Below are 23856 nucleotides of genomic sequence, written 5' to 3'. Positions count from 1 at the left end.
ATGTTTGTTCGGTTAGGGCACTTCAACGTAATATAAATCACACCCGTTTACTTCTTGACTCCGATGAGGCTGCTCACTTGGGTAACAATGTCATCTTCTCTTTCGATTCTTCATGGTTTGAGAGGGGAGGTTTCCTTGACATGGTGCCTCAAGAATGGTTGAACAAAACTAGAGGGGGTCACTAATGTTGAAAATTGGCAATTCAAGATCCATCATCTCAGCGGTGAGGGGATGGTTAAGAACTTGAGTGAGGTCTACAAGATCATTAATGTCGCCTTCTCATTCGAAGCATGTTCACAACCTCTACATTGTTATAGTTGTAGATGTAGTTTAGATTCGTCATCCTCTCCATAGCTCGAGCTAACATTGGACCACATTCGATCACATGTTTGAAAATGTAACGAGTCGCCCTCTTGTGGATCAACATGAGCGAGGCCTAGATCGCATTATGAGTGTTACTCCCGAACTAGCAACACCATCCATTTTATCCTATTGAAATCGACATTGCGGTGAGTAACGATGAAATGGACCATGCATCTCACCTAATGACCTAACACCCGTGTGATGGAGGGTAGTTGTATACTGCTTACCACGATGGGATACGACAATGACTCGCCCGTGTCGGAGATGAAGTGGACAAGATAGAAACAAAAAGGAAGGGGACGAGCAACTCATCGAGGGGAGGAGCACATCCTGTTCCCTGAGATCCTGGTTCACGCCCACCTAGTGAGATGTAAGTCATCGCCGTTGTCGCTGCCGAGAACTAAGGGCAAGCACGTCCTTTCATTAGGGGTGAGCGAGTAGGGGAGGGGTGAGAGTGCAAAAATTTCATACTATATTGCGTCAACAGTTTTCATCTCCAGCTATCTCCACGCGTGCACCACGTGGACGCAGTTTGTCCCACTGCGTTAGCCTTATCATGCCCCCATGGAAACGACCGATTCAAGCGTTTCCAATGAGCATAGAACATGGTTGTTCGCTTCCTCTTTGTAGTACTCCATCCGTTTCTAAATATTTCTTTTTTAAAAATCTCCATCACGGGCTACGTACAAAACATAATGAATGATTTTATATATACTCTAAAGCATGTTTATATATATATATATATGTATGTAGTTCGTAGTAAAAATCTCTATAAAAACTTAAATTTAAGAACGGAGGCATGAAAAAGACAATCCGTCTCACTGCGTGGAGGGCCCTACTCCCCCCAGCCCAGCGCACAACTACAATTTTGACTCGCTGGCTCTCAGTTTGGTGTTTTGGCGGGGCAAGCCCGCGAAGCAATCGCCGTGGTGCGAAAACCAGCCGTGGCGCGCCAAGTTTTCTCCCTACTTTCCTTTTGGGCGGGGGCGTGGGCTCGGCCGAAACTTGTGGCGCGCGCGCCGGGGCCGTGGGAGGACTAGAAATCCTTCCCACGCGCCAAACCTTCGCTCCCATTCTCCAAATTAAACCCGCCCCCCGCGCGCTCTCTTCCCCTCCCCCTCCTCCTCCTCCTCCCGCCTCCCCTCCCCTCCCCCGCCCCGTCGCCAGCGTGCTTCCCGCCCGGATCCGCACCGAGGCGCGGGTGCCGCCTCCACGGGAAGGAATTCGGCTCCCCCCCCCCTCTCGCAGGCGGCGTCCTCGACGGCCAGCGGCGGCGACCCGGCGCGGGAGTCCTTTCGCCGGTAAGGAACCCTAGATTTCTGTTCGTTTTCCTCTTCTCCAGTGCCTTCCTTTGCTATGAAATGCCGAATCCGACCAGATCTTGATTCTTGCCACAGGCCGCGCTCGTCGAAGGGGGCCTGGTCGAGGAATGCGCCCCTGTACCTGAGACGGCGTCTGCGGCAACTGAAACCTCCCTGTATCCGCGATCCGCGATCTGAACCTAACCGTCGCTAATCCCCACGATGGAGGCTGGCGGCGGCGCTGCTCGCCCCGAAGCCCCTAGCGGCGACGGCGCCAGGTTGGGGCAGTCGCAGATGCAGTTTGACGGCCCGGTCCTGCTCAACCGATCCGCTGAGCTCGAACCAACCGATGCGATGGATGTCGACGACGCGACCCCGGCGCAAGCTCCCAACCAGACGGTGCTGCCGCCCACGCAGTCTCCCGCTGCTACGCTGACGGACACCATCGTACAAGTGCAGAAGCAGCTGAAGCGGAAGAGGGCTTCCAACGGCCCTGTGATTGCCGCTCCGGAGAAGGAGGCCCTTACTGCCGGCTGCCGCAAGGAGCTCGCGGGCTTGTTGGACTACTTCAAGGAGGTTTCTGGCCACAGGATGCAGATCGATGGTGGTGGAAACCTGTCAACCAATGCCATGATTGGGTGCTTGCTGGAGGAGAGCAATCTCGGGCTATCCAAGTTGGTGGATGAGACATTTGAGAAGCTCAAGGGAACAGAGGGTGTCTCTGTCGCTTCGGTCCGCAGCTCAGTCCTGCTCATTGGACAGAGGATGATGTACGGACAATCTAGCCCCGATGCTGATGTGTTGGAAGATGAATCGGATCTTTCTCTTTGGTGCTGGGAGGTAAATCCTATCCCATGTTCTTAATTCTGAAGTTGGTGCCATAGCATTTCATTTCAATGCTGTTCTAATCCAGAAAGACCGGTTCTGTTCAAATTAGTATGTCTTGATGTCTTGTGCTGGGTTGTAATTGCAGGTAAGAGATTTGAAGGTACTGCCTGTGAGAACGCGTGGGTTTTTAAGTGCGCGGAGAACTGCCAGGAAGAAAATCCATGAGAGGATCACTGCTCTCCATTGTAAGACATCTTCTTGCAGCATGTTTGAATCCCATCTATCAATGTTTGACAGTTAATATGCGAATTGCTGGTTTTTTGGTTTGTATAGCTCAAGTTGTGCCCATTCTTTGAATATGCAACATGCTTTGTTGTTAATTTTTTCTTGAAATGTCATTGCAAGTTAGCTTTCGTTGACATCTAATTAGAACTGTGAATTTGCCTACTCCATGGCTTTGTATTCTCTTCACTAAGTGCATCTCTATTGCAGCAACTTTGTCTGCTCTGGAAACTACAGGAGCTGAAGGTCAAGTAAACGAGCTTAGAAAAGTATCAATAAAGTTAAGCAAAGCACTGAACCTGGCTGGGATTAGATCAATGGTGGAAAGACTGACACAAAAGAACAACATTCAAAGGTGTGTGTGCCTTTTGCATTGTGTTTTGTTTGTAGGCACTGCCATGCTCATCTCATTTGAACCTTAAGGCTTTGAAGCTCTAATACATGTGTATTAATTTGTGAATAAAGGGGTGCCAAAGATGTGGAATCAACAGATCAGTCAATGCAAGCGATGGAAAATAATGAGGGAACTGTTGGCAGAGTAGATGCTGCGAATGGCTCTGAGCTGCCAACTGGAAATGCTCCTGCTAATGTTAGCATCCCTTTCCTTTGCACCATTTAAAAAAGTGCAGCATGTATGTATTTAAAGAATTTTAGAGAATGCGATTAGCTACTTATTCTATCAATGCTATGAAGATACTGATAAATTCTGTATACATTAAGTTGCTGCACCTTATTTGAACTTTCAGAAACCAGTTTAATTTTCTAATGTGAACTCATAATACATATGCACAACCAAGCTGTTGTTATATCAGGTTGCTTAGCACTTTTGCTAAATTCTGAGCCAATATAGCCTGGTTTCTTTCTTAAATTAGGATATCATAATAGACCTGCTAATCTGAGATTGTTGGTTGTCATTTTATCTGCAATTACAATGATTCAGTGGATATGTTAATTTCTTGTATAACGTTCCAGCATAAATTAGGTTACTTGTTTTTGAGTAAGAGCACCATGCCATATTACAACAGCAGTGTTGCAAGTGAACCATATTTCTGTTTTATCCACTAATGTCATCTCGTACCGCCAAATTCCAGGAACAAGTAATTCTGAAAATGCAAAAACAATCCCAGAAGGAAACAAAACGCCAGGAGAAAGAGCAACATCAGATGATGAAACAGCAAAAGAAAATGCAAGAAGAGGCACTGAGAGAACAAAAAAGACGTGAAAAGGAAGAAGCTGAAGTAAAGAAACGCCAAAAGAGGCAGGAAGAAGAAGCACTGAAAGAGCAGAAGCGCCGTGAAAAAGAAGAAGCTGAAATGAGAAAACAAGAAAAGAAGCAGCAAGAGGATGCACTGAAAGAGCAGAAGCGCCGTGAAAAAGAAGAAGCTGAAACTAGAAAACAACAAAAGAAGCAGCAAGAGGAAGCTGATAAAGAACAGAAGCGCCTTGAGAAGGAAGCTGCACAACTCAAGAAACAACTGGCCATTCAGAAGCAAGCTTCGTTAATGCAGCGCCTTTTCAAAAGTAATGACAGTGAAAAACCTAAATCTGGAGAGAATGACTCAGATGCATGCTCTGTTGATCCAGGCACTACGAAAAAAGAGATATCAGCTGCTACATCAATAATTGATTCTTCCTTCTCTCTGAAAGATAGCTGGACTTTGGAGTACCTTCAGAGGTGAGCAATGTCTCCTTATGCCAATACTCCTTATGATAGTAGGCTAGCTTGTCAAACACATTCATGAGGTTGCTTGAAACAAAACATGCATGAGGCTTTTCCAGAGAAAAATAACATTCGTGAACTATTGTAGTCTTATTGTGCCCTTTTTTTACATGCTTTAGATATGCCACTGATATGGGTTGAATGGAATGTATCACAGGTTGCAGATCACTGGTTGGCAAAAGTTATCAAGCTATAATAGGTCCTGCAGATGGGGTATCAGACACAAACCCAAGGAGGCATTTAAAGAGCTGAAGCTTCAAAAAACCTCAGATGACATGATCGATGAAATATTTTCTACTCCAAATGAAGATACTTGTGACAATTCAGGTCAAGAAAATGAACCAGATAAACTAGGAAATGACATTGATATGCTTCCAGCCAGCGAGGTGCAATGTCATGTCACACGTAATGATAATTCTCTGCCAACCAGATTGATAAAGAAAAAGCTTCTGCAGTTTGCCAAAAGTAACAGGCCAGCATATTATGGGACTTGGAGGAAGAAAAGGTTAAAACTTAATCTGAAAAATATTAATAAACTCTTTATGTACTTCAATCTACTGCCATATCATAGGCCAGCATATTAATGACATTGATATGTTTTATAATTATTTGCAGTGCGGTAGTTCGTCCAAAGTGTCCACTTTTGATGGACCCTGATCTTGATTATGAAATTGACAGTGATGATGAATGGGAGGAGGTAATTGGCAATGATCTTGCTTTGTCATCCTTCCTTTCTCCCAAGAGATACTCATGTTATGTTTGCTGCACAGGTGGATCCTGGTGAGAGCCTTTCTGACTGTGAGAAGGACACTGATGAGGTTATGGATGAAGATTCCAAGATTATAGATGAAGAAGAGGAAGATAGCTTTGTCGTCCCTGATGGTTACCTCTCGGATAGTGAGGTATACTCTTCTAACATTGAATAAATGACTTAATTTGTCAACATGTTTTTGCCTGTATCCTTACATCCAAGCATATGCCTACTACCTCACTGTTAACAGAAGCACAAGACAGACAAGATTAAACCTGCATGTGTGATAGACAGCAAAGCATTCTCTAGCATTTAGCTAGGCTGACCTACAATACTTGTGTTATCCCCTTTATGTTGTTGAACAAACAACTCAAAGCTGTTACAAAGATAACAATTATAATGCTATCTTAAGCAAGAATTAGAATAAATACACCTGCTCTTTGTTGATATGATACACCTCCAGTTCTCTTTGAGAGCATATGTGAGTGAGATCATCAGTTTTTTCATGTCCATAAGTATGGCACCCCATTCCCAAGTATCCATCATAATGAAATATTGTTCTGCAATTCAACATCTGGAGTTTCTTTCCTGCAGGGTATTCAGGTAGAAAGTCTATTGGATGAAAATGCTGACGATGCCAGTAGTTCGCCAACCAGCCAGTGTCCAGAAGTTGAGGAATTCAGAATTTTACTACGCCAGCAAAAAGTGCTTAACACTTTGACTGAACAGGCTCTTCGCAAGAGTCAACCTCTAGTAATATCCAACCTAGCTCATGAAAAGGCTGACTTATTGACTGCCCAAGATCTCAAGGGAAGTTCAAAGATCGAGCAACTTTGCCTGCAAGTTCTTTCAATGCGGATCTGTCCAGGGGGTGGAGTAGTTGATGTGCCAGCCATTGACAGTTCATCTGCTGCTTCTGAAGAAACCAACCAGTTGAATGCAAAAAGTAGCCCTGCAGCTGCATCCTCTGTACTGGATACAGACCTGCAAGAAATTGTAAGCAGTCACAGCTCATTTGTATTTCCCCGTTGAATGGAGGTAGCATTTGTAAGACATGTTTAATTATTCTTTGTTTAACTCCACTACAGGTTCAGGTGATACAGTCAAGTCGAGATGGTATCAACAAGCTGGTGGAATTACTGCAGCAGAAATTCCCGACTGTTAAAAAGACTCAACTGAACCATAAAGTGAGGGAGATATCTGACTTTGTTGATAATCGCTGGCAGGTCAGAATACTTGCACACTTGGCAGCACACTTGAGCACCTGATTATCACTGCTCATTTACTGTAGTAACATGATTACTGGAGTAGCTGAGAACAGACTAAATGGATCAAAGATTTCACTGTATTAAGGTGTTCCGCTCTTATTTGGCTGCAGGTTAAGAAAGAGATTCTTGACAAGCTTGGTTTAACTTCCTCACCACCTGGTAACTACCCTATACTTCCTTCTTTTCTCAGTAGGAATGTTGCACCTCAGTACCTCACCAACCATTTTTTGTTTTTTCAGTGGATCGTCCCCAGAAGGCAAAAGTAGTAGCCGATCGTCCCTCGAAGACGAAAGGAATAGGCATGTACTTCTCAAAGCGGTGTTTACCCCCAGAAGAGGCAGTCAACGCCCTTGCATCTTCACCTGAGCTTCGCTTGAAACCGAGAACTGTTCAAGGTAGCAATGGTGTTGCTGGTGCTCCTCAGGTTGATCTGTTCCCCTCGCAGAAGTGATGGTCCTGACAAGCTGATCCTGAAGCAGGCTTTCTTGAATTGGGTCCATGCATTGGCGGTTTAAAACAAGCAGAAACCTCTTGGGTAATAATCGTGTAATACAAAGGCCACTCAGGTGCAATATGGCATTGCATCTTGCTCCGAGCTGTGGAGTGATTTTTGGCAATCTGCTCTAGCTTTTGCGGTTTTATAGACATGGTGAAGCACATTCAGTAATTCTGTCGTTGTCACGGCAATTGCTCCATTGCCATATATGCTATTCTGATAGTGAATCCTACAATCTTTTTTGCATGTCGTCCATAATTTTTAAAATTAGACTGGACTAGCTACCTCATCGGGAAAACCTGGAACTGAGGCATTGACTGATTTTTTAAGATGCATAAATCCTTTAGTGAAAAACTGGAAAATATAGTTTGAAAATGGTGCATAAGCTAGGATCCAAACCCTTTAGCCAGGATATGCCAAAGGCCGAATACCAACTTGGTTAGTTGTGGTTTGTGATTATTGATTCATTTAATCTCAGTCCATTCAAAAGAATCAACTTAGCATCTTTTTTGTCATAAAATCATCAGTGAAACCCTAATTCGACAGCCTTGCTGGTCTGGTCTTTTAAACTCTGATGTTGCTGCAACTTATGAGTTATCTTAGATGATATTGGTTATAGACTGTTTACGATGCTTGGATGGTCGCTGCAACTTGCTATTCTTTTGTGTGGTCTAGTATTGACACTATTTTTGGTTTGCACCGCACAAAAGTTGTCTTTCATCGATATGAAAAACTTTATTTTTGGAAATGTTGAGTGCCTAAGACAATCACTTGATTTTGGAAATGTTCAGGTTACATGTTTGAGGAAACGCGTCAACAATATGGCTTTAAATTGGAAGTGTTAAACATGAAAGTTGCCTGCCTCGTGATGATGATTGTTTGGAAGTAGATGTTGGACAAGGAAGACAACATACTGAATTATGTTTGCTTGGTCCCGAACAATGTTATATGACTAGAGACCCCTTAGCATGTGACGCTTGCATCTACCTCATATCAACCAAAACTCCCGCACTAAGTAGAAATACTACTTGTGCATCCATAAACCCTTAACCCAGTTTTGCCATGAGAGTCCACCATACCTACCTATGGATTGATAAGATCCCTCAAGTAAGTTGTCATCAGTTCAAGCAATAAAAAAATGCTCCCCAAATATGTTGGTGTGAGCCATGGTTTTAGCACTATAGATGGTGTGTAATCTGGTGGAGGTTGCAAGACAAAAAAGGGGAAGATAGTCACATTAACTAGGCATATCAATGAGCTATGGAGATGCTCATCAATAGATATCAATGTGATTGAGTAGGGATTGCCATACAAATGATGCACTAGAGCTACGAGTATGTGAAAGCTCTTAAAAAAACTAGTGGGTGTGCATCCAACTTGCTTGCTCATGAAGACCTAAGGCAATTTTGAGGAAGCCTATCATTGGAATATACAAGCCAAGTTATATAATGAAAATTGCCCATTAGTTATATGGTGGTGACAAAACGAGAGACTCTCAATCATGAAGATCATGGTGCTTAATATGCACAAGTGTGAAAAAAGTGGTAGCATTGTCCCTTCTCACTTTTTCTCTCATTTTTTTGGTGGGCTCTTTGGCCTTTTTTTTCATTTTGGTGGGATTCTTTGGCCTCTTTTATTTCTTCACACGGGACAATGCTCCATTAATGATGATCATCATACTTTCAACTCAAAACTTAGAGCAACAATGACTCTATATGGAATGCCTTCGGTAGTGTACCGTGGCAATGATCTAGCATGGCATAGACATTAATGGAAACATCATGCTAGCTATCTTACGATCATGCAATGGCAAAGTAGATGTGGTGGCACATGTCATGATGGTAGTTGCATGACAATATATCTCGGAATGACTTTGAAAAAGCCCTAGTAGGTAGGTATGGTGGCTGTTTTGAGGGAGGCTAATGGTGGGTTTTGTGCACCGGCGAAAGTTGCACGGCACTAAGAAGATAGTGGTGGTGGAAGGTAAAAGTGCATCTAAACCATGGACTCAACATTAGTCATGAAGAACTCATATACTTGTTGCAAAAGTTTTATTAGTAATCGAAACAAAGCATTCAACGCATACTCCTAGGGGAAGGGTTGGTAGGTATAAGCAATCGCGCGATCCCGACCGCCACGCAAAGGATGACAATCAATATACTAATCATGCTCAGATTTCATCACATAGCGGTTCACCATACGTGCATGCTACGGGAATCACTAACTTCAACACAAGTATTTCTAGATCCACAACACCTTACTAGCATGACTTCAATATTACCATAACCACAACTCAAAACTAATTGAGATGAATCAAACTTCTCTAACTATTCAATGCACGTGAAGGTGGAAGTTTTCGTATCCCTTTGGATAACTACCCCTTTTGAGACTAATTTCAAAGCATAGATCAACTACCAATCCATGCACCACTGCGCTCTAAAAGATATAAGTGAAGCACAAAGAGCAAAAGTATCTAGCTCAAAAGATATAAGTGAAGCACATGTGAGCTGAATTGTCTACCAAAAGATATAAGTAAAGCTTGACAAAATCACGGTGTGTGCATGTCTCTCTCTCTAGGTGTGCAGCAAGGATGATTGTGACACAACAAAAATAAAAGACTCCTACGATACAAGACGCTCCAAGCAAAAACACATAACATGTGGTGAATAAAAATGTAGCCCCAAGTAACTTCACCGATGGATTGAAGACGAGAGAGGGGATGCCTTCCCGGGGCATCCCCAAGCTTAGGCTTTTACGAAATCCTTGGATCTCTTGGGGTGCCTTGGGAATCCCCAAGCTTGAGCTCTTTCCACTCTTTATCTCTTTGTCCATAAGAACTTCACCCAAAACTTGAAAACTTCACAACACGAAACTTAAACAGAAACTCGTGATAACATTAGTATGAGAAAGCAAACCACCACGTCCTTAGGTACTGTAGCAAACTTAAATTCTACTTGTGCTGATGTTGGGTTACTGTATTTTCAATCTTCCATGGCTAATACCCCCGATACTATCCGTAGTTTCATCAAAATAAGCAACCAACACAACAAAAACAGAATCTGTTAACAGCAGATCAGTCTGTAGCAATCTGTATACTTCTTATACTTCTGGTACTTAAAAAATTCTGAAAAATTACGAAAGTCTGAAGAATTTGCGTAGCAATCAGCAGCATAAAGAATCAACTCAAAAGCTCTTACAGAACAAAATGAAAATTCTTTTCGTGAGCATAAGTTTTTGTCTTTTCCAGCATGACCAAACGATCATCCCCAAGACTAATCATAACGGTTTTGCTTGGAACAAACGCAAAAAGAAACACAAAAAACACAATCATAACAGAATTATGAAAGTGTGAAAAACACAAAACATAAAGAAAAATGATAGATTCGTTGGGTTGCCTCCCAACAAGCGCTATTATTTAACGCCCTTAGCTAGGCATTTAATGATGCTCTCATAAAAGACAAGAATTGAAGCATAACGAGAGCATCCTAAAGCATGTGAAAATCACATCTAAGTCTAACATACTTCCTATGCATAGGCATTTTATAGGGAAACAAATTGGCAAGACAACCGATAGTTACCAAATGCAAGGAAGAAGAAAGAGACAATACCAATCTCAACATAACGAGAGGTAATTTGGTAACATGAAAGTTTCTACCAAAATAGTTTCCTCTCTCATAGCAATTACATGTGGGATCATATTCAAATTCAACAATATAGCTATCCCATAGGATATTCTTTTCATGATCCACATGCATGCAAAGTTGGCGCTCCTCAAAAATAGTGGGATTATCATCTAAAGTCATGACTTCTCCAAACCCACTTTCAATAATATTGCAAATATCATATTCATCATGAGGTTTAAACAAATTTTCAAGATCATAAGAAAGATCATCACCCCAATCATGATTATTGCAATGAGTAGTGGTCAAAGCAAAACTAGCATCCCCAAGCTTAGGGTTTTGCATAATTTTAGCATGATTGTCACTAATAGAATTTATAGTGAAACCATTGCAATCATGCTTTTCATCCAAGGAGCCCTCGTGAATCACTTCATAAGTTTCTTCATCATGATTTTCAGATTCACGCATCTCAAGCAAAACTCCATAAAGATAGTCAAGTGCTCTCAATTCACTAGCAATTCGTTCCACATAAGTGGGTCTCTTAAAGAGATTAGCTAGTGGATGAGGATCCATATCACTAGATTTTCAGCAAGCGAAGATGCAAGCATATTGAAGGCACATAGCACACAAGCAAAGGAAAGGCAAACGAGAGAAAAGGGCGAACGAAAAAGGCAAATGAAAATGGCAAATGTGAAGTGGGGGAGAGGAAAACGAGAGGCAACTCGCAAAAAAGTAAATGCAAGAGATGAGTTTGTGAGACCTACTTGGATAGATCTCTCCTCCCCGGCAACGGCGCCGGAAATACTTCTTGATGTCAGTTGTGCTCATGCAAAAAACCTTCCAATGGCGCCATAAATAGGTGTGTCAACGGCACCAGGCATCCTTCAACTACGGCTACGCCTTAAGGGACTTTCTAGGCAAATATGCAAAGGATTTCCCCCGTGGCCTTGGAGCTTTGCGTTGGTGTTCCCTCGAAGCGGAAAGGGTGATGTAGTGCAGCGATGGTAAGTATTTCCCTCAGTTTGAGAACCAAGGTATCGATCCAGTGGAGGAGTATCACAAGAGCCTGCACAAACACAAAGAACCTGCTCCCAACGCTATGAAGGGGTTGTCAATCCCTTATAGATTGTTTGCCAAGTGAGAACTGAAAGCAACAAAGTAACAACGCAAAGTAAAAGCGGAGGTGTAAACGATAGATGTGAATAGACCCGGGGGCCGTAGTGTTTACTAGTGGCTTCTCTCATGAAAACAAATAGACGGTGGGTGAACAAATTACTGTCGAGCAATTGATAGAACCGCGCAAAGTCATGACGATATCTATGGAAATGATTATATCTATAGGCATCACGTCCAAAACAAGTAGACCAATACTTTCTGCATCTACTACTATTACTCACACGTCGACCACTATCCAGCATGCATCTAGTGTATTAAGTCCAAAAGAACAGAGTAACACCTTAATCAAGATGACATGATGTAGATGGACAATCTCATATCAACGACAGAGCCCATCTTGTTACTCTGTTGATGAAGAAGCCCTCCAACTCCAAATCCCCCTCCGGGAAGGGTCTCCAGATGAGATCTCGCGGAAACGGAAGCTTGCGGTGGCGGAAAAGTATTTTCGAGGCTCCCCTGATTTTTTGCTGTATTTTAGGGAATATATAGGCCAAGGATCTAGGTCAGGGGGCTCTGAGGGAGGCCACAAGCCCTGACACCGCCGCCTCCCCCTCGTGGTGGAGTGGGGGCTTGTGGGCTCCCTGGAGCCCACCTGGCTTGGCCCACAGGCCCCCTGATCTTCTTCCGTTCGGGAAAAAATCATTTCGGGGATTTTATTCCGTTTGGACTCCGTTCCAAAATCAGATCTGAAAAGAGCCAAAAAACACAGAAAAAACAGGAACTGTCACTTGGCAGTGAATTAATAAGTTAGTCCCCAAAAAGATATAAAAGGTGCATAAAACATCCAAAGATGACAAGATAACAACGTGAAACCATCAAAAATTATAGATACGTTTGAGACGTATAATACCTCCTGCTAGAAATCTTGATATGTCGCCTGTGCTTGATGATGCTTATGATGCTACTATGCCTGATACTGCTAGAGATGCTATGCCTGATGCTGCTAGAGATGCTATGCCTGATGTTGCTAGAGATGCTATGCTTGATACTGCTTTGCCTAATGATGCTAGAGATGCTACTTTGCCTTATGATGCTATGCTTGATACTGCTTTGCCTGATGATGCTAGAGATGCTATTTTGCCTGATGATGCTATGCTTGATACTGCTTTGCCTGATGATGCTATGCTTGATACTGCTTTGCCTGATGATGCTAGAGATGCTATTTTGCCTGATGATGCTATGCTTGATACTGCTAGAGATACTACTTTGCCTGATATACCACTAGGGGTATTCCTTGATGCTCATATTGCTAGAGTTACTGCCAATGCTCGTGATGCTTCTGAAACTGCCGATACTATTGAGATAGAACCTGCTTTTGCTCCTACTAGATCTAGCTCTCCTAGATATGAATTGCCTGATATACCTGAGGGTTATTTTATGGAGGGAGAGATAGCTGAGGATTTTCTTGCGTGTAAGGATGCCTATGACGCTGAGAAATTACTTATCAAGTGGAAGGAAAAATCTTTGAAAGCTAGGATGAAATGCGACCCGAAGTTTGCCACTTCACCTATCTTTATCACCGATGAGGATTATGAATTCTCTGTCGATCCTGAGATAATCTCTCTAGTAGAATCTGATCCTTTCCACGGTTATGAGTCTGAGACGGTCGTAGCCCATCTTACCAAACTACACGATATAACCACCCTTTTCACTAATGAGGAGAAGATTCGCTACCACTATATCCTTAAGCTGTTTCCTTTTTCTCTAAAGGATGACGCTAAAGGCTGGTTCACTTCTCTTGCTCCTGGATGTGTGAGTAGTCTCGAGGATATGGTCTATTACTTCTGTGAGAAATATTTCCCTGCCCATAAGAAGCAAGCTGCCTTGCAGGAAATATACAACTTTGCTCAACTCAAAGAAGAGAGTCTCTCACAAGCTTGGGGGAGGCTCATCCAGCTACAGAATGCTTTGCCTGATCACCCTCTTAAGAAGAACGAGATACTTGATATATTCTATAACGGACGTACCGATGCTTCTAGAGACCACGTAGATAGTTGTGCCGGTTGTGTTTTTAGGGAACAAACTGTAGAACAACCTGAGGTCCTACTGAATAACATCTTGATCAACGATAATGCTTGGACTATTCCCGAACCACCTCCTAAGCCAACTTCTAAGAAAAGAGGTATTCTATTCCTCAGTCCCGAAGATATGCAAGAAGCCAAGAAATCTATGCAAGAGAAAGGCATTAAATCTGAAGATGTCAAAAATCTACCACCTATCGAAGAGATCCATGGTCTCGATAACCCGATACAAGTAGTAGAAGTGAATTCTCTGCGTAGATTCAATGAGAGTGATATTCCTTTTGACAAACCTGCTAGCGTATGCTTTGATGAATTTTACAAATTTGTTGCCAAACAACAGAGTTTCAATGATTATGTTAGCAAACAATTGGAACAAAGTACTCGCATGCTTAGTCATTTAAGTGCTTGTGTAGACAGAAATGTCAATGATCTGAAACTTCTGAGTAAACATGCTTCTATGATTACTACTCAGGTAGAACAAGTACTTAAAGCTCAGAATGACTTGCTCAATGAATTAAATGACAACTCTGTCAGAGTCATTACTATAGGAGGCAAAATGACTCAGGAACCTTTGTATCCTGAAGGCCATCCTAAGAGAATTGATCAAGATTCTCAAGGAATTAATGCTGATACACCCAGTCATCCTAAGAAGAAGAAAGATGATAGAAACCTACATGTCAGTTCACCAAACAGTGTCACACCTGAAGAACCAAATGATATTTCTGTGTCTGATGCAGAAACACAATCTGGTGATGAACATGAACCTGGTGACAATATGGACAGCGATGTTCATAATGATGCTCAACCTAGCAATGATAAGGATGTGGCAATTGAACCTCCGGTTAATCCCGATAACCCACAACCTAAGAGATACGATAAGAGTGACTTCACTGCTAGGAAGCATGTCAAAGAAAGGGAGACATGGGTTCAGAGACCTATGCCCTTTCCTCCGAAGCCATCCAAGAAAAAGGATGATGAGGATTTTGAGCGCTTTATTGAGATGATAAGACCTATCTTTCTGCAGATGCGGTTAATTGATATGCTCAAAATGTCTCCATATGCCAAGTACATGGAAGATATCGTGACTAATAAACGGAAGATACCAGATCTGGAGATCTCCACCATGCTTGCCAATTACACTTTCAAAGGTGGAACTCCTAAGAAACTTGGTGATCCCGGAGTGCCCACTATACCTTGATCCATTAAAGGAAACTACGTAAGAACTGCCTTATGTGACCTTGGAGCCGGTGTTAGTGTTATGCCTCTCTCTCTTTATCGTAGACTTGAACTGGATAAGTTGACACCCACTGAAATTTCTCTGCAAATGGCCGACAAATCAACTGCTTTCCCTATCGGCATTTGCGAGGATGTGCCTGTTGTGGTTGCTAACACCACTATCTTAACATACTTTGTTATCTTGGATATTCCCGAGGACGATGCCATGGCTGTCATCCTCGGAAGACCCTTTTTAAACACTGCAGGGGCTGTTATAGATTGCAACAAAGGCAATGTCACTTTCCATGTCAACGGTAATGAGCATAGAGTGCACTTTCCGAAGAAACGATATGAAGTACATTGCATCAATGCTATCGGAAAAACTTCATCGATTCTTATTGGGAGCTTTGAATGCCCTATTCCTCGTGTCAAGATGAAGTATGATTTGCTTGTTGGGGAGATACATATCCCCATTGAGGTGACTTAGTGGCTATTCAACAATCCTCCGTTTCCTCTTGCGATTCGAAAAGGTTTTGTCATGAGGATTTTCTCAACCCCATTGACGGATTTCTTTCGATGACCATGAAATGGATGAATCAAGGAGTCACATACCTCTGTTTTAAGCCTCCACTTTATGTTGCTTAGAAGAAAAATGATAGATTTAGTTTAGTTTTCCCTATTTTCTGTTTTAGCGTCCCAGAAAAAAGTACCCCGAAAATAAAAGTTCTCCGGTGGTTTTGAAAATCAAATATGATTTTTTCTGGATTTTTTGAAAAATACTGGGAGAGAGAGCTGACCTAGGGGCCACAAGCCCTGTAGCCGCGGCCTCCCCCTCGACTGCGGCTACCAAGCTTGTGGGGCCCACAGGGATCCCCTCCACTCATTCCAGCTCCCATCCTCTTCTTCTACCTCCAGAAAAAATCGTTTCGCAGCTCAAACCCGTGTTCTTGCTCATTTGGCTGTGATTTTCGATCTCCTTGCTCAAAGCACCATTCTCCGAACCGTTTTGGGGAAATTACTCATTGGTAAGTGACTCCTCCATTGGTCCAATTAGTTTCTACTGTAGTGCTTTATCCTTCGCGTATTCTTGCTACCTTGGTGACCCCGTTCTTGAGCTTGAAATGTTGAATTTAGCTGGTCCCAAGTAGTTTTAGCGTGTGATACGGTCTCTAGGCACTAGTAGGAGTAGTTGCTACGAGTTGGGTTAATCCTTAATCACCTTTTCTTTGGAAGTCTCTAAAAATTTCAGAATTTTTTAGAGTTAGAAAAGGGAAAAGATGAGGAGGTTCTTGAGAGGCTCTTCAAGCCGTAACTCCAAGGAGGATGAGAAGAACCATCCCAAGTACTTGGTTCCTCGAGTCACAGAAGTTCGAGCGTGCGAGTGGCCAAGTGATGAATTTTTGCGCGCCGCTGGGCTTTATGAAGACTTTTATTAATTGGTGGAGAACTCGGGTCTTACCGCATTCGTTGAAGATAAGTGCCCACAATACCTCCTCCTCACCAATATTTTCGTTCAAAGCTTCAACTTTTATCCAAGGAAGAATCCTCCTATGGTTGAGTTCATGTTATACGATATCCCCCAGCGCATGACACTACACGATTTTTGCAATGTGTGCAAATTACCTTATGTTGGGGATATTCATGATCCTCGTCCACGGGACTTGGAGGATTTCATAGGTACTATTGCTGTTGGAGAGGAGAGAGGAGTGTCTCGCGCTAGAATTGCTAGCATACATTTTCCTGTGCTTCAGTACTTGATGGGGTTATAGTCCTAGGGTAGGGTCCTAGGCCTGCCCTGTAGGTCCTACCCAAGGACTACCCCTCACAAAGGACAAGGCCCTTAGTCAGCTCCGACTGAATTAAGGAGTCCCCATCATCCAGTCGGTAACAGGTCCTCGATAATCCAGTCGGAGACTAGCATTCGGAGGATATCAAGCTAACCGACTGGATACCACTCGGTACATCGTAACCCCCTTGGAGGGAAACGGTCGTACGTTTCCAGGTGCATTTATTAGCATTTAGGGCGCAGGTTACCTATAACGTACGCATTCAATCGCCACTACTCCACCCCTGTACCGGAACCGTTGTGGAGGGCAGCGCATTCTATATAAGCCACCCTCCCCCGCTGGTAGAGGGGTTAGCAACTCATTGTATTCCATATTTCCACTCGACAACAAGCTCCCTGAGCACTGAGACGTAGGGCTATTACCTCCACCGCAGAGGGGCCTGAACTCATACAACCTCGCCGTAGCTAAGGCTCTGCCCATCCTTTTCGTACCCTACACATCTACTGTGAGGCTTATACCCACGACAGTTGGCGCCCACAGTGGGGCAGGCGTCTAAGCGACTTCCGGCGAGTTTGCGACTACTTCCTTTCGTCATGTCGTCCGGTGGAGGTTCGAGCATGGGTCACCAGATCTTCTTCGGCGCTCTCTCCTTCTTCATCGACGATTCGGCGTGGCTGCGGGATGCTCCTCTCGACGTCAAGGCGCTTTTCCGTCGTGGGGCTATGCACTTCCGTGCCGGCACCCGCGGCATTCTTCTTCTCCAACAGTCGGCTCCGGTGTCGACCTACACCGCCGTCGCGCGCCGCAGCAAGCGGTCCCGCCGTCCGCGACTTCAGCGTTGGGTGCAACACGCCCAGGCGCACCAGAACGCGTCTTCACAAGTGGCAGTTCTAGAGTCTGTTGTGGTTGCCCCGCAGTCCCAACACTCGGGCTCGGTTCCGACTGAGTTTCCTTCCGAATACGCGGGTCGCGGGCCTGCAGCAGAAGTACACATGGCCAATTCCCATGAAGATCCCCGTCAAGCTGGCCGGAACGAGCACGAGATCGGCGAAACGTCCGGCGCGCGTCGTCCGCCTCGCCGTTCTGCCAGTCGACACACTCGGCGGAGCAACGTGGAGTTGTTCCGCACACCCCTCCTCAACTTGGCTGCAGCTGCCAAGATAGCCGATTCCCTCCAGCCGACTGATTCAGAGGCTGGTAGGGGAATCGAGCACATCCGAGCCCTGTTGCACACGGCGCAACAGCAAAATTCGGCAGTATCCCAGTCGCATAACAGGATCCATAATAGTTCCGTTCATGCGAATACGCATCGGTCGGTTCACAGCCCTGGTTCCCATCAGCGGCACAGAGGAGGCAGCCATTCCATAAATCACGAAGATCGCCGCCGTTCACGCACCCCTCCGCGGGGTGGGCCCTGCGGGCCCCGTCATCATGATGATCGGCGTTCAGTCGGTGACACTTACGATCCAAGGCCTGACGCAAGAGGGCGTATCGCTCAGCGAAGGGTCGACAGAGGCCGAGCCCACCGCGAGGGTTATGATATGAACCGTCCGAGCGGAAGCATGACCATCGTGTCTGGTCCCGAGTGTTTCAGTCGAGCCATCCGTTCGGCTGACATCCCGCCAAACTTCAGATTGGCGACGGGAATCAGCAAGTTTACAGGAGAGTCCAAGCCAGAAACGTGGCTGGATGACTACCGAGTGGCAGTCCAAATCGGAGGAGGGGACGACCATGTCGCCATGAAGCACCTCCCTCTGATGCTCGACGGCTCGGCTCGAGCGTGGCTGAACCAGTTGGCCCCCTCAAGCATCTATAGCTGGGCAGATCTGGCCCGGGTGTTCATCAGGACCTTCGAAGGGACGTGCAAGCGCCCTGCTGGCCTCGTGGAGCTCCAGCACTGCGTCCAGAAGCAGAATGAGCCCCTGCGAGACTTCATCCAGCGTTGGACAACTCTCTACCACACGATGGAGAACGTCACCGAGCATCAAGCAGTCTGCGCCTTCAAGGCAGGCGTGCGGTACAGAGATCTGTATCTGAAATTCGGCCGAACAGGCGACATCTCCATCAGCAAGATGATGGAAATAGCGACGCGCTATGCTAATGGCGAAGAAGAAGACCGCATCCGAAGCGGCAAGCACAAAACAGTCGCTGATGGAGATGGAGGCAACACTGGGAAGCAGAAGCAGAAAGCTCCGACTCCTCCGCAAGCAGAAGCCGCAGCCGTAACCAATGCCAAGTTCAAGGGCAAAGGGAAGGCTCAGTTCACCTCCAAGAAGAAGCAGTTCAATAACCCCATCCTGGACCAGCCATGTCCGGTTCATACGAAGATGGATGAAGAGGGCAACCCCATATATGCGAAGCATACCACTCGACAGTGTCGCCTCCTAATCCAGGGGCGGCGAAGGGCAACCGAGTGAAAAGGACAACGAACAGGATGAGGAGGACAAGGAGGATCCGTTCCCCCAAGTCCATGCAACTCTCATGATTTTTGCTGACGTTGAGAGCAAGAGTCGACTGAAGCTGGTGAACAGAGAGGTGAACATGGCCACCCCCACCAACCCCAAGTTCCTCAAATGGTCTCAGACTGCGATCACCTTCGACCAGTCGGATCATCCGGCAGATGTACCCACCCCGGGAAGACAGGCTTTGGTCGTCGATCCGGTGGTGGAAGGAGTTCGACTGCGCAAAGTCCTCATGGACGGCGGCAGTGGCTTGAACATCATGTACGCCGACACACTCAAGGGGATGGGCATCCCGATGTCCAAACTCAGCGAGAGTAGCATGCAGTTCCACGAAGTCGTCCCTGGACGAAAGGCCAAGTCACTCGGTCAGATCACGTTGGACGTCGTTTTCGGCTCCGACAAGAACTTCCGCAAGGAAAAGCTGACATTCGAAGTGGTCGACTTCCAGAGCGCTTATCACGCAATTCTGGGCCGCCCAGCGTATGCACGTTTCATTGCCCGTCCATGTTACGTATACCTGAAGCTGAAGATGCCAGGCCCGAAGGGTGTGATCACCATCACAGGCAATCGACAGCGAGCCGAAGAGTGTCTGCAGCAGGGATCAAGAATCGCCGACCAGCAGATGGCCGTCCTCGAGCTCGACGAGTACAAGAAAACAGTCGATCCCGCCGACCTGATGCGCTCAAAGAAGCCAGCTTCTGAATCAGCATTCCAGTCGGCGGGAGAGACGAAGAAGGTCAGCATTCACCCGACGGACGACACTGCTGCCCCGACGAACATCTCCACCACCCTCGATCCTAAATAGGAAGCCGAGCTCACCCAATTCCTCCGTGAGAACTGGGACATCTTCGCATGGAAACCCTCTGACATGCCAGGTGTACCCAGGGAGTTGGCTGAGCACCGACTGCATGTGGACCCCGTCGCTCGGCCCGTCCGAGAGCGCTTGCGCCGGTCCGCCGCGCACAAGAGGAAAGCAATCGGGGAGGAGGTGGCCAAGCTGCTGGCAGCCAACTTCATTCGCGAGGTTCACCACTCCGAGTGGCTCGCCAATGTTGTCATGGTGCCCAAGAAGGACAAGTCGCTCCGAATGTGCATCGACTTCAAGAATCTCAATAAGGTCTGCCCGAAGGACCATTTTCCGCTCCCCCGCATAGATCAAATTGTCGATTCGACTGCGGGGTGCGAGCGTTTGTCATTTCTTGATGCCTATTCGGGCTATCATCAGATCCGTCTGTATGGTCCCGATGAGTTAAAAACAGCCTTCATCACCCCATTCGGGTGCTTCTGCTACATCACTATGCCATTCGGTTTGAAGAATGTAGGAGCTACCTTTATGCGCATGATCCAAAAATGTCTCCTCGACCAGATCGGTCGGAATGTGGAGGCGTATATGGATGATATCGTAGTCAAGTCACGCAAAGGTTCCGACCTGCTGACTGACTTGGCAGAAACATTCGCCAACCTTCGTAGGTACGATATCAAGCTCAACCCCGCCAAATGTTCATTCGGCGTTCCCAGCGGAAAGTTACTCGGTTTCTTCGTTTCCGAACGAGGGATCGATGTCAACCCCGAAAAGATCGGGACCATCGTCCGAATGGAGAGGCCGGTTAGAATACATGATGTTCAATGGCTCACAGGTTGCCTAGCGGCTTTGAGCAGGTTCATCAGTCGACTCGGCGAGAAAGCACTTCCTCTGTACCGACTCATGAAGAAATCAGATACTTTCGAGTGGACAGACGAAGCCCAAGTCACATTCGACGACCTCAAAGTCCTACTTTCCACCCAGCCGGTTCTTACTGCTCCGCTCAGTAAAGAGCCCCTTCTTCTGTACATTGCGGCTACAAATCAAGTCCTCAGTACTGTTCTTACAGTTGAACGAGAAGAAGAAGGCAAAGCATACAAAGTTCAGCGGCCAGTGTACTACGTCTCCGAAGTCCTGACTCCTTCCAAGCAGAGGTATCCCCACTATCAAAAGCTTATCTACGGGATCTACATGACTGCGAGAAGGTGGCCCATTATTTCCAAGACCACTCGGTGTCTGTCGTTTCTGATGCTCCATTGTCGGAAATTCTCCACAATCGAGACGCATCAGGCCGAGTGGCGAAGTGGGCGACGGAGATGCTGTACTGCGATATCAAGTTCGAGGCCAAGAAAGCGATTAAGTCTCAAGCTCTGGCTGACTTCATAGCAGAATGGGTAGAACAACAACAACCGACCCACATCTACTCGGGCCATTGGACAATGTTCTTCGATGGGTCCAAGATGTTGAATGGCTCCGGCGCTGGCGTTGTGATCATATCGCCAAAGGGCGACAAGCTCAAGTACGTGCTACAGATACACTTCGATTCCTCCAACAACGAGGCAGAGTATGAAGCTCTCCTCTACGGGTTGCGTATGGCCGCCATCTCACTCGGCGTCCGTCGCCTGATGGTCTACGGCGATTCGGATTTGGTGGTCAATCAAGTGATGAAAGAGTGGGACGTCAGGAACCCCACCATGACCACATACTGCAATGCAGTGAGGAAGCTTGAGAAGAAGTTTGAAGGTCTAGAACTTCACCATGTTCCGAGACTGAAGAACCAAGCAGCGGATGAGTTGGCAAAACTCGGATCCACTCGGAGACCAGTCCCGAGTGACGTCTGCCTTGAGCACCTCCACCTTCCCTCAATCAAAGAAGATCCTTTTACAGAGGAACCAGTACAACCAAAGAGTTCAACAGATCCGACTGAAGTCGATGTACCTGCTGTGGTTGATCTGGTCATGGAGATTCTTGCTGTCATCCCCGATTGGACTGTGCCGATCATTGCATATATCCTGAGGCACGAACTACCAGAAGACGAAGTCCAGGCCAGGCAGATAGTCCGCAGGTCGAAGTCATTCACTGTCATTGATGGCCAATTGTACAAGGAAAGCGTTTCAGGCGTTTTTCAACGATGCATCTCCCCAGAAGAGGGGCAGCTGATCCTGGAAGATAGTCACTCGGGAACCTGCGGTCATCACGCTTCTTCGAGCAATCGTCGCCAAGGCATTCAGGGCTGGTTTCTTCTGGCTGCAGGCAAACGAGATGGCTAAAGATATGGTTGACCGATGTGAGGGTTGCCAGTTCTACTCCAATAAGTCCCACAAGCCGACGTCTGCGTTGAAGACGATCCCTCTTGTGTGGCCGTTTGCAGTGTGGGGATTAGATACAGTCGGTCCATTCAAGACAGGCCAAGGTGGATACACACATCTGTTGCTGGCAGTCGACAAGTTCACAAAATGGATCGAAGCCAAGCCCATCAAGAAGCTCGACGCCTCAACAGCCGTCAAGTTTGTCAGGGACATCATCTTCAGATTCGGTGTACCTCACAGCATAATCATGGACAACGGGACAAACTTTGATTCGGACAGATTCAAAGGTTTCTGTACAAGCCAAGGTATCCGAGTGGACTTTGCTTCCGTGGCGCACCCGCAGTCCAATGGACAAGCAGAGCGGGCGAACGGACTTATTTTGCAAGGTTTGAAGCCCCAACTCCTACGAGAGATAGGACATGCCGCTGGCGCTTGGATCACCGAGCTACCTTCAGTGCTTTGGGGTCTGCGCACAACCCCGAACAGATCTACAGGGCGATCACCGTTCTTCCTCGTCTACGGAGCAGAAGCAGTCCTTCCGAGTGACTTACTTCACAACGCTCCACGAGTCGAACTCTTCTCCGAAGCTGAAGCAGAACAAGCAAGGCAAGACGGAGTGGACCTTCTAGAGGAGGAGCGCGAGATGGCACTGACTCGCTCAACCATTTATCAACAAGATCTGCGGCGTTTTCACGTGCGACATGTCAGGAGTCATACGTTCCAAGCAGGCGACCTGGTGCTCCGAGTGGATCAGCAAAGACCTCACAAGTTGGCTCCTGCCTGGGAAGGACCCTTCATCATCTCAAAGGTGCTGAACAATGCAGCATACAGACTCTACAACATCGACATGGAGATAGACGAGCCGCGAGCATGGAACGGAGATCTCCTGAAGCGCTTCTACACGTGACCGTCGACTGAAGCAATGTAAAGAACAAGTATTGGTGAAATAATATAAAGCAGATTGAGTTTTTTGCAGGTTCAAAGTTCTTCCGGGTCGCAGACTCCGGTCTCAAAAAAAAACTTAGTTGCGATCCAGAATCGCCTAAGTATGAACTTTCTCCGAGTGTGCACTTAACGTCACACTCGGGGACTTAGCTGCGATCCAGAATCGCCTAAGTATGAACTTTCTCCGAGTGTGCACTTAACGTCACACTCGGGGACTTAGCTGCGATCCAGAATCGCCTAAGTATGAACTTTCTCCGAGTGTGCACTTAACGTCACACTCGGGGACTTAGCGCGATCCAGAATCGCCTAAGTATGAACTTTCTCCGAGTGTGCACTTAACGTCACACTCGGGGACTTAGCCGCGATCCAGAATCGCCTAAGTATGAACTTTCTCCGAGTGTGCACTTAACGTCACACTCGGGGACTTAGTTGCGATCCAGAATCGCCTAAGTATGAACTTTCTCCGAGTGTGCACTTAACGTCACACTCGGGGACTTAGCTGCGATCCAG

General features: G+C 46.1%; 1 protein-coding gene across 1 annotated transcript; it reads left to right on the top strand.

The window, feature by feature from the left end:
- Positions 1 to 1440: 1440 nt before the first annotated feature.
- LOC123400210 (chromatin assembly factor 1 subunit FSM) lies at positions 1441 to 7180 on the top strand. The gene is made up of 13 exons (XM_045094637.1): positions 1441 to 1664; positions 1761 to 2504; positions 2638 to 2737; positions 2985 to 3129; positions 3240 to 3363; positions 3866 to 4449; positions 4652 to 4999; positions 5110 to 5191; positions 5265 to 5396; positions 5840 to 6241; positions 6334 to 6471; positions 6624 to 6672; positions 6753 to 7180. The coding sequence occupies exons 2-13, from the start codon at positions 1887 to 1889 to the stop codon at positions 6962 to 6964; spliced, it is 2934 nt and encodes a 977-aa protein (XP_044950572.1). The 5' UTR covers positions 1441 to 1664; positions 1761 to 1886; the 3' UTR covers positions 6965 to 7180.
- The last annotated feature ends 16676 nt before the right edge of the window (positions 7181 to 23856 follow it).

The sequence above is a fragment of the Hordeum vulgare genome, chromosome 5H (assembly GCF_904849725.1).
Source record: "Hordeum vulgare subsp. vulgare chromosome 5H, MorexV3_pseudomolecules_assembly, whole genome shotgun sequence".
NCBI classification, from domain to species: Eukaryota; Viridiplantae; Streptophyta; class Magnoliopsida; order Poales; family Poaceae; genus Hordeum; species Hordeum vulgare.
This window is presented reverse-complemented; position numbering and strand designations above follow the sequence as displayed.

Bases quoted from the DNA above. Each gene is read 5' to 3' on its own strand.
- LOC123400210 (XM_045094637.1), top strand. From the start codon at position 1,887: ATGGAGGCTGGCGGCGGCGCTGCTCGCCCCGAAGCCCCTAGCGGCGAC. The intron at 3,364-3,865 runs GTTAGCATCCCT...GCCAAATTCCAG, and splicing joins CTGGAAATGCTCCTGCTAAT to GAACAAGTAATTCTGAAAAT. The intron at 5,000-5,109 runs GTTAAAACTTAA...AATTATTTGCAG, and splicing joins GGGACTTGGAGGAAGAAAAG to TGCGGTAGTTCGTCCAAAGT.